This window comes from Ochlerotatus camptorhynchus, unplaced genomic scaffold (genome assembly GCF_037179485.1).
Source record: "Ochlerotatus camptorhynchus isolate MF236.1 unplaced genomic scaffold, CSIRO-AGI_Acam_v1.1 ptg000631l, whole genome shotgun sequence".
Classification (NCBI taxonomy): domain Eukaryota; kingdom Metazoa; phylum Arthropoda; class Insecta; order Diptera; family Culicidae; genus Ochlerotatus; species Ochlerotatus camptorhynchus.
Window position 1 is genome coordinate 1,305,486 of NW_027041110.1, and position 13,271 is coordinate 1,318,756.

Consider the following 13,271-nt stretch of genomic DNA (forward strand, 5'->3'; position numbering starts at 1 on the left):
AAGGTCCGGTTGTGATAGGGACGTTTTAACCCAACACGTCCAAAGATCCAGGTAAGTTCAATATCGAACAAGTAGATTCGTTCTCCACACGCCTAACGATAGACACTGCTCTTGACCAAGGTTGCAAAGACTCATTTCAGCTAAAACAATGTTTTTCTAAATTATGAAATAATTAGATGCCATGATCAAATTTTGAATTGGTAGGATACAAGAAGAGGTTGCAAAGAATGAGTTTGACATATTAAACCTGTTTATTTCACTTCATGAGAGTCACAATCAGTGATTTTTCACAAACTCACTCACTCACTCACTCACTCACTCAGCGATCAGCAAATCGCTGATTGTGACTCATAGAAAGCAAAATTTACAGGTTTTATGTTTCCAACGCATACTTTGTAACCTCTTCTTGTAAGTTACAAGTAAAACATGCCATCATACCATCTTTTGGTTTTATTATTCCGAAAAACATTATTTTAGCTGAAATGAGTCTTTGCAACCTTGCTCTTGACAATAGAGCAATGCGTTTGTGAGGAGCTTTCACTGGCAGCTAGCTACGGTTGGAGCAAGTTTTGCTTGCAAGCGATGTTGTATGCAATCTTGCTTGCGCTAGCCGGCTTATTCCACGCAAGCTATAGGAATGTCAAACAGTAATCCACTTTCCTTCAGATGCTCTTGTTTACTCAATTTTTAATAAGTTCACTCTGTCTTCCACAATCTTGGCAAAAGTAAACTTCACTTTCTCGTGCCACTAAACACTTTCAGTAACTAACTGAACTTTGAATAATTACAGCCCGGTGGCTATAAACACTCCGAAAAACAATCCGAATTCCACACGTCTTAGCACTCTGTCTATCTGTATAGAGCTTGAAGGTGCGTTCTGAAGGTCAGACGATTTGTGATATTTTTGTATTAATGTTCTAAATCTTTCATAATTTTATTACATGTTCCATTTTAGGTTTTCACAAAGTGTACCCCCATATAGAAATCACAGACGTGGTCCTACGTCAAAAAAGTATCCGAAATATTGCTTCCTGTGTAAAAACAATATTACAAAGCGTACTAGCACAAAGTACAATTTTCAAGTGTCCGTGGTTTGAAACATTCAAAAAATTTGCATTTTTTAAGAGCTTCTTTAAAAAAAGTATGTACAAATTGAAGTTAAACTTTTGGAGATATTTGAGTTTTTCAACACTGTTTTGAAATTTGCACTCAAAATTGCAAAAAAAAATACCATGTTTATTTTTCCAGTAAGACTTTATTTTTCTCTACAACTTTGTCTCAGACGTCATTTTGATCAGAAGTGACGTTTTTGTGCTACAATTTATTGAAAAAAGAAATGACGTGATTTAAAAAAAAAAAGTACAAGTACCAACACGGCCGATATTTTGTAAAAATGTAAATGACTGCCCGTAACATACGATTATGCAAAGTTTTATGCAAATCGGAGAAGGTTGAGCTTTTCCTATTTATTTGGCCTGGAACTGCTCTAAATTTTAAGTTAGCCATACATGAAAAAATATGAACCAACTCCAGTTAAATTTTTGTGGATACATTCATCAGTGTTTGTGTTAGTATGTTAATATCATGAAAGCAAACACTTAAAAATCAGTTGTGGACATGCAATATCCCATAGTCACCAATATCTTCTTCTTCTTATTCGCATTTCAAGCTTATTGCATAGTGCATATTAGCTTATTGCGTGCTCTCAACTTAGTGTTCCTAATGCACTTCCCCAGTTATTAATTGAGACCTTTCGATGCCTAATACCAATGCATGCATTTGTATATTGTGTGGCAAGCACAATGATACTCTATTACCCAGGGAAGTCGAGAAAATTTCCAACCCGAAAGATTCCCTCGACCGGACCGGGAATCGAACCCGCCACCTCCGGCTTGGTAATACCTTGCCTTTACTGACTAGGCTATGAGGCCCCAATATCTACGCATTTTTATATTAAAAATATGTGTAGCTATGAGGAATGATGACATTTTGCTTATTTTATAAGTTCTAAAAATTCCATAACGATTGTTTAACAAACATCAGAAATGTTTTAAATAAAAATAAGATTGAAGAGTGGCTCTATTGTTCTGACAGGTAATGAACAAGAAAAAATCGTTGGGAATTTCAAAAGCATCAACAAGATAAGTCATTCTAGATTAGATTCTAGATAAGTGAACTCTAGCAAGAGTCCTAAAGGGCCACACACAATAGATCAGTTTGCATTGCGTTAAATTTGACAGTTAAACAAATGATTTGGCTGTCATTTTGCTGCAACGTCACTTTGCCGGATCTTATGTGGGTGGCTCTTAAGGGAATTATGGAAGAAATTCCCAGGACATTCCACGTGAAATTGGAGTTCGTGCAGCAGTTCCAAGGGATTTTCAGAGGTATGATTATTCCTGGAGAACTTTTAGCGGATTGAAAAGAGGAAATCGAGGGATATATTAGAAAGGCCTTTGATGGATATGTAAAGAGGAATTCCTGATTAGAGAATTTGAGGAATTCTTACAAAAAATCCAGGACACACTGCAAGAACATTCCTAATCTGTTAAAAATAATCTAGAAACTCGTTAGTTAATTTCAGATAATCTTGCGGGGAGTACCATTCCAGATCTATTGTAAAAGAAAATTTGCTGCAAAAATTCCACAAATGATTCCGGCGAACTACTTTAACACATTTTGAAATGAGCTTATAAAAACTATTGCTTGAAAATTTCAGCAATTTTTCTGACATTTTCAGGTATTTGAAAAAAACCTCGAGCTCCACAATTGCTTGCAAATATATGAAATATCGACCGGCGTTTTCTGTGCCCCAGCTGGAGGACTTCCCCGTTGTAAACAATCAATAATATTTCAAAACTAAATAATCGACTTACCGCCGGCAGGGCAAAGAACGAGATTCCAAGTAAGGCGCAAAACGATGCAATAATTTTTCCTTGCCACGTTTCCGGTACCATATCGCCGTATCCGACCGTGCACAGCGTTATCTACTCGAGCAGCCGATCCATTCCGGTGGCGACGACGGTGATGATGTGGTTGCACAGTACACGTAAACCGAGGTGTCGATTTCCCGGAAGTATTTCCAGCAAAGGGTGGCGTTGATTCCGACAGGCATAAGGTGATTTTCCGACCATGAGCAGCAGAAAAGTTGAAACGGGAAAGAGAAGACGTATGAAAACTCGATCAAATATTGAAATTTTAATCTTCCACTGTTCGGATGCTTTCGGAATCTGCAGGAGATGTGAGGTGTGCGTTAATCCCATTACGCTTGCCATGAGTGCTTCCGCCCTTTTGCGGTGTGTGTATTTTTCGATTCGATTAGTAAATCCTAACTTCCGACCGGATTGGTTTATTCAATTATACATTGATGCACGGAAATGTTACCTTGGGTAGGATGGCTTCTGGCTTCTGAGGAAGCAATCTCACATCCCACCTGCCAGCAGAGGCATTATTTAGATAGTGCTAAAAGCATCCGAACAAGCGTTGGTTTTGACTGACTGTACTTACCACACCCCACCACAAGGCTTGAGCAAAGTTATTGAATTTGGTTTCCTTCACATCCTTCTCCATTAGGTACACTAAAAACGAGGCAAAAATAAGGCCCAGGAATCCTATGTACAATGTTGTAATTAATTCCTGAAATGCAAAGAGCAGAGAAATTCGTTAGTAAAATGCATTTTGCTGTTTTAAATGAATGAAATGATGGTGTAGGTTTAAGGTCTCGACATTGATAACACTAATGGAGTTCCAGCGGCGCCGGTGGTGTAGTGGTAAGCGTGATTACCTCTCACCCCAGCAGGCCTGGGTTCAATCCCAGTCGGCGCCGCCGGGATGTTCTGAGGCATAACATTTCTGATGAAGGGAAGTAAAGCCGTTAGTCCCCGGTCCATGAGCTGATGGGTCGATAAGTAGGGTCCAGGTGTGGGAGCTGCCTCCCTGGCATCGGGTAGCATTGGTGCTCAGCTCGGAAAACAAGGTCGACGGAAAACAAATCAGAGAAAAAAAACACTAATGGAGTTCTCTTGACTTTAGTTGGGATACTCACGGATTTAAACTGATCTTTATTGCTTATAGAAGCGTTAAGTTTTCTGAACACGTGTTTGCAATTTTCCCTGGTAATGGTCGATTCTACAGTAACAATGCAAGTATGCAGTATTGGATTTAAATGTCCAACCGACAATAATTGTGTGAACCCATAAATATCAATTTGTGTCACCTGCAGTGTTGAAAATAAACTTGCTTTGTACGAACATTTACATGGCTAACCTCCACATGCAAGCAAGCAGAATAAGAACGATGAAGTTCAACCTAGGACCAACAGAATCACATGATGCCATAAACAAAATGCAAACGAACGTTACATTCCTGGTACCCCAGGTTCGTTCCGCTCCGGATTACGTTGTCCGTTTTTAGGATTATCTCAATGGTTTCTAATAGTTTCACATTTCAATTAGAACGTCACCTGCAAAACCAGTAGACCTCCCCTTTCGGAAACAATATTCAAGTCTAATTAATAATCCACAAACCCTGGAATCTATTCCTGGAAATTAATGCTTTCAAACGAGCCGGACAGCCTTCGCCTTTTTTTCCCAACAGAATAATTACAGGAAAAATACACTATCAAAATAGTACCTATCATTGCGTCTAATGAATACTTCCACGCGAGCAATAAGCGCCTTGGTCGTCGTCGTCATTGGGACGGAGTAAAGCGAGCACGATTAATACGATAATTAGTGACCATAACTTCTAGGAAAGGGGTATACACATACACACACACAATAGAAGTGGGTAATGTGCGGTCCACCCACGGAGGACTATCCGCGAACAAAGCGTCTGGGCATCAAGGGCAATTAATCATTTCACCCATTTCAACGAATGAAACGCCACATTCCGGATGGGTTGACCCAGAAAAACGCCATCTCAACGAGCTCGACCGGGCGGCATCCATGATATCGCAAATTAAAAGAAGCATAATTTTGGTTGTACAAAAACTACCGATGACAATTTAGATAATGAACTTGTGTTGCCTCCTGCCAGGCCCGGGTTTTCCCTACTTTTTGCACTGCTAACCCATGTCTACGTACAATTCTTTCTCATGGAAATTTATGATTCCTTGAGTGGGTAGCACTCCGTCACGTAAGGCAGTCAAGAAACAAGGCGACTAAATAGGAGATTCCAATCGGTTGGCGGCGATTCACACTTCTGTTCACTTGAGATAATGGTGCCCCCGGCGGTCAATTGATTTATGGGTGCTGATGCGAATCTCTGGTTGAAGATGGATGACACTTGTCGTCGAATTGATTCGTCTTTTTTATGGTCCAATAAATGTCACACTTGAGGTTAATAGATTAAGCTTTGAAAGCATTCATCCAAATCATCACTGAACACCGCCACTCCGGAATTGTGGGTCACTCGATGCTTGGTTTTGGCTATCAAATCAATGTTGAGCGGCTTTCAAACTTTTTTTTACATGATTTGTTTTCCGTCGATCTTGTTTTCTCCGTACTGAGTACCAATGCTAGCAGCTCCCACACCTCGACCCCACCTATCGACCCATCAACTCATAAACCGGGGATCAACGGCTTTATCAGAGATGGTATGCCTCAGAACATCCCGGCGGCACCGACTGGGATTGAACCCAGGACTTTTGGGGTGAGAGGCAATCACGCTTACCACAACACCACCGGCGACGCTTATTGTAGAAAGTTGGAATTGACTTTCATTTAAGGAGTACGAAAAATTCCAATGTTCTCCATCTGAGAAGTCTACAAAATCATTGATAACTACACAGTTCAAAAAAGTAGTGTAAATTTCTCTTCAATCATAATCACAATCAAAAAACATCATAATTAAAATTCAGAAATTTTATCTGATGCAATGCAACGAAATGTAACTTTATTGATAGTATTTTATCTTTCAATATATATGTTGCTTACATTCAAAGTGTTTTTATGTTACTTCATACGTGAAGTTTGCGATTTTCGGAGTTGGTTGGAAATGCTTTCTAACATGAAGCTTTAGTGTGATAATTTATTAGCTAGAGAATGGTCTTAGAAGTTTGACTAGCACTGTCGCATTAATTACCCTTCGCTCATTTTAAACTTCTATTCAATTTTCATACTGCCGTACTCTAACGGAACTATCTACCATGCTTGGCATACACAGTTATTGCCACGAACTGCTCATTTGCTAATAACTTTGCACACAATTGACAAAACATAGTTCTATTTGAAGCAGAAGATATAAGAAAGTTTAAGCTTGTAATAAGTACGTACGAAAAAGTAGATTTTAATTCTAGTTATAAACTGTATTTGTTTTTGCGTTGTAAAAATCATGTGAGAAATGCTCGCTGCACATCTCGGACTTAAAGTGTAAAAATTCATTGATGTTGATTCAAATGTTAAGATTAACCTACTCTTTGCATATCTGTAGTAAGCTATGATCCTTATCTATCAATTACTTTAAAGTAAAACAAATTTCAGCAAATGAGTGAAAAGTTTTTAACAAATGAGCAGTTGTTGTGTACAACTGTGCATGCCAAGCATGCTATCTACCTACCCTCTTCTAAGACCATTCTCTAGCTAATAAATTATCACACTAAAGCTTCATGTTAGATAGCATTTCCAACCAACTATGTTGCTAAATTTCCACTTTTACCGATAGTGAGTAGATTTCTACTCACTTTAGAGTGAACATTAATGAGGGTGAACGATAAAGGATGAGGCAATGCAAGAGCTATTGAAAACATTCGATCACTCACAGACAGAATACTCACACAGCATGCTTTGTCATTCAAAACATAGAGTGGGTAGCAACAAGGAAGAGAAATACGTGCTGGTTGAGCTGCCAAATGAGAGCTCTACTGTCAGTGACTTGTTAACTTCCCAATCATTCAGACTCTCACGATGAAGTGACTGTGTAGACAGATTTCTGTTAAATTCATACGAAAATCACTGATTGAATCTTATAATCACTTTAATAAAGTATAAAATAAAACTCTGACTGATTAGCGCTCTGGTCAACATCAACCAGAAAATGGGACGTTCAATTGAGTTGAACGCTGCTTCGAATAACCAGGCAATTACGAAATTACAACATTTTTCGAAATAAAAAAATTGGTACATGTAGTAGCTTTTACTTTTTACCAAACTGGCTGCCAAATATTTTTTCTGTTTTCGCTTCTAAAATCGACATTTTAGGAAAAAAATTCAAATCTCAAATCATGTTTTTTAAATAACTTTTTGCCCATAGGAAGGTGGCGTCATGCTGTTAATAGTGCTGAGATTAAAACTGACAGCTTACTTTAATCCATTGATTTCTCCAAGCAGAATCTCACGAACACTAATGCACCGTGTAAATCCACAGGATTTTAACAGTTCTTACAGCCATTTCTTCAATAAACATCACCGTTTTCTGTATATTAAAGAAGTACCAGTACTCACGGGCCACATAAAATGATACGGTGGGTTACGTATCGTACACACCTGATCTACCCTATAAACGTTCAATGTTTTTTTTATGAACGCCAGTCTCTGTTCCGCAATCGAGGGCCACTCACTGACGAGTTTCGATTGCCAATTGGTGACTAATCACTGAGGCCTCGCAGTCAGTAGAGGTGCAGCTACAAAGCAAGACCATGCTGTAGGTGGCTGGGTGATTGCCAGTGCGGTCTAGGATTTTTTTTCGGATTGAAAAAAGAATGACACTGATAATGACCATGAAGGAACGACATCAATAATGACCTGAAAAATCCTGTTCCCCTACACAGATAAAAAATCTGAATTTTAATTGTGATGTAAACATTCATTCACGTAGACTTGTATTTCGTTTCACGCATCCGAGCAACTTGCAAACAATGTTGTTTACAAAGATGGGCTTTTGTATACAATATTTGCTACATTGCATGAAATTTGTCAGAACTTAACATGATATATTGTGTTGGAGTGTTCGACTGTGAGGTTTTACAATAAACAGTTTCGGCTTGGCAGTCTGGCTATCACTCAATCAGAACAAATTAATTTTGTAATTTGTCCCTACGTTTCGGCTCTGATTAGGGCCTTCTTCAGGGGAAAATTGTTGGATTTGTTCTTTGTCTAAATACTGTTTGAAGTCTAACGTCTGTTTTTCTGGTGGTAAGTTTTTATACATAGCGGTTTTTAGTTGAATATTCAAAGTTTTTTTTGATATTTTTTTTATATAATTTGTGTCGGGTATAAATTTTTTTGCGGTTGTGCACTCTTCGAGGGTTATGGTGGCGTAGAAAATAAATAAAAAAAGGTTGAGGTTGGGATTGAACTCGCGACCATCTACTTGGAAAGCGGAAACGGTAATCACTATGCTACCAACGTTTTATTGTTAGCCTGAAACAGTGTTGTGGAATAATGAATGAATACGCCGTTTGTAAAGCATGCAATTAAAACATGGATGCATAGTGGTATAATAGCTATTATGCTGACTGTATTCACCTTTATTCAGCAATATTGTTAAGCAATGCAATGGAATCTAATAATGGAGCTAGAAAACATTTATTAGACGTCTAATAAAGTTTGTTATTGAATCAATTGAAAACAGTCGAATTAAAGCGTCTATGTATGTGCAAATTACACTTATTCAGTTTGTTATTAGATCAAACTACTGGTGTTGAATCAGGAAGACAGTCATCGTTTGTATAGCTTTTAATAAGTGTATTAATCAAATCAGAGCAAAAATCGGAATAAAGGTGTATCTATCGGTCTCAATGAGGTTTTTTCAGTACATAATTTGACAACTCGTTTTATTCCACATTGGACATTGGACACTGTTATAAAGCATTCATTCAATATATCTGCTTATTTGTGACTCTGAATTGTTTGTTGGGATTTCACACCGTTTTATTATTCAAAATGCTTTAAACTTCAATTCAGCGGTATATATCAGCTGATATAGGTTTCTATTTTACAAAATATGCTTACTAACTAAGTGCCAAAACTGGCTCATCTACCCTAGGTGGCAGGAGCATTGCTTAAAATCGATGAAAATAGTCTCTTTTTATAGTAAATTTTCACAAATAATAAGCCCCCTTTAAGGACAAACGGTTATATTTGTACTGTTTTCATTTCAATTTACGGAGTAATCACATTGATGCGTTTCTTTGGAAATAAGGAAAAACTTTTAGTTTTTTTTCCTTCGGTGGTAGTCAACATAAAAGTTAGGAAATTCGACAACACTCAAAACTCTAGGTTGCTAAACTATGCCCCATCTAGCTAATACTCTGCTGCTACAACCAGTGTTGGCTAAAATCAAGATCAGAAAATCAAAATCAGCTATTTTTAAAGATCAATATCACCTAAAATCACAGGCACCATCATCGCAAGCCATCATCATCACGAAAATCACCCGTAATTTTCGACCAATATCAGCAGTAATTTTCGATTCCCAAAATAAACCAGCATCAATATCAACCAGGATCAAAATCATCGAAGATCATAGGATCAAGAGTCATTTTGAAATTCAGGTCAGCATGCCGGATGAAATAAAAATGATGGCAGTGTTCACTCGGCTGTCAACAGTAGCAGGCCACTCTCGATGTGTGTAACACGATCGTCTGTTTACTCGGCAGCTACCATTGTGTGGTCCTCCTCATTGTGATGAGTGTGTGAGTTTTGTGATGAGTGTGTGAGTGATGACCATGTTTTGCGTCCATTGCTGCAATAGAAGCGCTCTGCCCCTCGTTGGCGATACAGCCATACAATAAAATCACTGGAAGCGGATCACATTCTTATGGAAGAGGTTTATTGGATAGCGGAAGATAAAGCGTTTATCGTGTTGTACCTTTTGACTATAGTTTTAAGATATTTTGTATAGTAAACAAGAATGCTCGGCTCTGTAAAGTTAATTCGGTTGAGCCTTTAAAATAAATCAATAAGCAAATGGCGACAGCGACTTCCGGACACCGAATATGCATCTAAAACCCATACATTATGGGTATCTACGAAATGGACTTGATGAGTAGAAGCGGAAAATCAACACCCACCGCCATTTTGGATTTCAATTTTCCACTACTCATCGTGTCCATTCCGTAGATACCCATATTGCATGGGTTTAGATACATATTCGCTGTCCGGAGGCCGCCATATTGGGCTTTGGTCCGCCGTCTTGAATTCCAAAATGGCAGTGGATGTCGGTTTCAAGCTTTGACTGTAATACCAAGGTATTGATTTTCTGTTTGGTGATTTGGTAACCTCAAAATCAGGTTCGGTTAAAATCAACCTTGATTTTGCTGATCTCAAGATCAGCAGTGATTTTCGGCCATTCCTGAGTATGGATTTTGTTTTGATTATTCTCATCACTGGCTACAACAAAATTAAAGCATGTTTTATACTAGAAGTATTGTATGCCACACAACGCTGCTGTGGTGACAGGCCCCAGAGCGTCAATATTAGATGTCTGAAACCGCACAAAGATGGAAAACATAGGGAAAATTAAGGTAATGTCGGCCTAAGTGTCCCTAATTTGGGCCCATACATAAATTCAGCAATCGACTAAATGTTCAATAGCAACCAAAAACATCCATTAGTCACATCCCAATAACACGTTCATCTAAATAAAATTGATAAATAGTGGATTTTTAGCGATGGGCCCAATCTTAGATCCATAGGCCAACATTAGGGACATTTCCCCTATCTATTTTAATAAACTTACCAAAATTACGTAAAAATTACATCAAAGAATGTTTTTCAGAATTTTGTTTTCAATATTTGTGTGTGGCACTTTACAGAGCTGTCAAACTATCGCAGTAGAGTGTTGCCATCAAATACTTGGATTTCTCATCAATTTTGCATTTATATGAATCCTGGATTCGATGATAAACAATGGGGCATATCGCCTAGAAGTGGGCATATTACCCGAGATAACAATTTTACAGCATATGTAACATTTCATGCCATTTTTTTAGAAGTAGTCTTTTAAATCTTTTTATTCAGAATTTTGTTTTGTTTTTCTTTGTTTTGTTTTCCGTCGATCTTGTTTTCCGTGCTGAGCACCAATGCTACCGACGCCAGGAAGGCAGCTCCCACACCTAGACCCTACCTATCGACCCATCAACTCATGAACCGGGGACCAACGGCTTTACTTCCCTTCCGAAGGAAGGCGGGATCAGAGATGTTATGCCTCAGAACATCCCGGTGGCGCCGACTGGGATTGAACCCAGGCCAGCTGGGGTGAGAGGTAATCACGCTTACAACTACACCACCGGCGCCGCTGAATTTTGTTTTTTATTATTGACTCTAGGCACTTTTTTTTCATTCGCTTGTTTTCCGTCGATCTCGTTTTCCGTACTGAGTACCAATGCTATCGACGCGAGGAAGGCAGTTCCCAGACCTGGACCCTAACTATCGACCCATCAACTCATAAACCGGGGACCAACGGCTTTAATCGCGGTGGCGCCGACTGGGATTGAACCCAGGCCCTTTAAGGTGAGAGGCAATCACGCTTACCACTACACCACCGGCACCGCTAATTCTTGGCACTTGACAGCTTTTAAACTTGCATAATAGGGTGCTCTCACTAATTATTTGAATTGCCCGTAATTGTTGCATTTAAATATACGTTATATTCATAGAAATATAAGGGGGCGTTTTATACACTCCCTATATTCTCAATCGAAAGGGCTTTTGAAAAAATATTAATAATTGCAAGCCATGTCATGCTCATGTTCTTCCGCCTTATGTTCTCTCACAACCATCCTTAATTTCTGGTTCCTTAACGATAATATGGATGTCAACCGAAACTGAACGATCCAACAGATATTTCAGTACAACGCACAAAAGAAGAACCTCCCTTTGGAAAACTTAACTGGAAACTGTTTCCGAGTTGACTTTCGGTCACTTTTATGGCTAAATCCCTCTGAGATCCTCCAGCCTCTCCAGCAATGTAAAGCGGGGCTTAATAGTCGTATAAATCATGGCAGGTTATGAAACTTAATGAAATTTTCGAAGCTGTGTGCTCTCGAGAGTCCAAGCTTATCACAACACTCTCCGGTCTCACAAAAACAGCAAAATCGTTCGGAGATGCTGCAGTAAGAGGCATTCCCTCCACCCCCAGAGTCCAGAACAGTTTACTATGCTGGAACCTGCAATCGAAGAGGGGTGAGGTATTTTTCATCGTCGGTATGAGACTAAAAGAACTTTTCAGTAGCATCCTTTTGAGTAGGAGAAACAGGATGCCTACACAGTGAGGCAGAAAGCGAGTGAATTATTATCCCGACTTTCATAATGGGCCCAACAGATGCCGTCCGTCGACGAGAACGAGGACCACGACGATGACGACGATGATGATACCTTGTGTTGGATGGTGGGCCTCCACTCTAATGGTCAAATGGAAGAGAATACGGCCGGCGGGGCCTGACTGCTGTTGTTACCGGAATCCAGGATGGGCAAAAACTCAACTAGATGAGATGTTAATTGTTATGATCGCATATAAAATGAATAAAGTTTGCACCGGGTGCAGCAGCAGCCCTGACTGACTGCCGCACAAGCAAAAGAACTTCTTCAGTCCTCGTAGATTGTAATCCGATAGACGGCGAGTTCGCTAGCGTCGTCAGGCTGCTGATTAAGGGGATTCATATATTGTTGGAAAGTGACGTCTTCATGATGAATTTGAAAGGTTGAAAATTCGAAAAAGATTTGGGGCCGAAAAAGTGCCTGTGATTGACCGTGCCACCTCCTTTTACCTGCCAGTGCTGATAGCAATATGGAAGCTGGTGAATAGTAGGAAAATGGTAATGTGGTTCGCTGTGCTGGCATGTTTTCATTGTTCTCGCTTCCCGGAAAGCTTTTTCATTTTCATTTCCCGTTTCTGTAGAAGATAAGATCATTTTAGATGGGATGTTGAAAAACAAAGACGAGATTCCGTTTTGAATAAAGCTATTCAAATGTCTGATTGATTTTCTGCTGGAACACTGCTCTATATATATAAAAAAAACAGCATTTCGATAGAATGTGATTAGTGCATTGACTAATAGAAAAGTTAATAGACAAGTTAACAAGTTTATCAGTATCTCTAGTGAAGACGGCGATAGGCTCAAATATTGTTCAATAAGCTATTTTGTTATTTTCTAAATAACCTAATGCACAACTGCCAACGGGGAACCTAATTCCAACTTTTTGGAAATCGTGACTTTAAGACTGTTGTTGTTATTGTTGGTACTTTCAACAGCTTTTTAACTGTGCTACCAGTTAGTTTGGATGTCAATTCATCAGCGTATAGATCATTTTTATTTAGATGCACAATAC

At 39.0% G+C, this 13,271-nt stretch overlaps 1 protein-coding gene across 10 annotated transcripts in view; it reads right to left on the reverse strand.

The window, feature by feature from the left end:
• KCNQ (KCNQ potassium channel) overlaps positions 1–13,271 on the reverse strand; it is a 462,308-nt gene that overhangs the window by 339,756 nt on the left and 109,281 nt on the right. For all 10 annotated transcript variants that reach the window (XM_065237553.1, XM_065237551.1, XM_065237548.1 and 7 more), the window contains 2 exons: positions 3,508–3,636; positions 2,877–2,987 (listed from right to left, as the gene is read on the reverse strand). In XM_065237553.1, the coding sequence (XP_065093625.1) occupies positions 2,877–2,987; positions 3,508–3,636 (240 nt within the window). The remainder of the gene's footprint in view (positions 1–2,876; positions 2,988–3,507; positions 3,637–13,271) is intronic.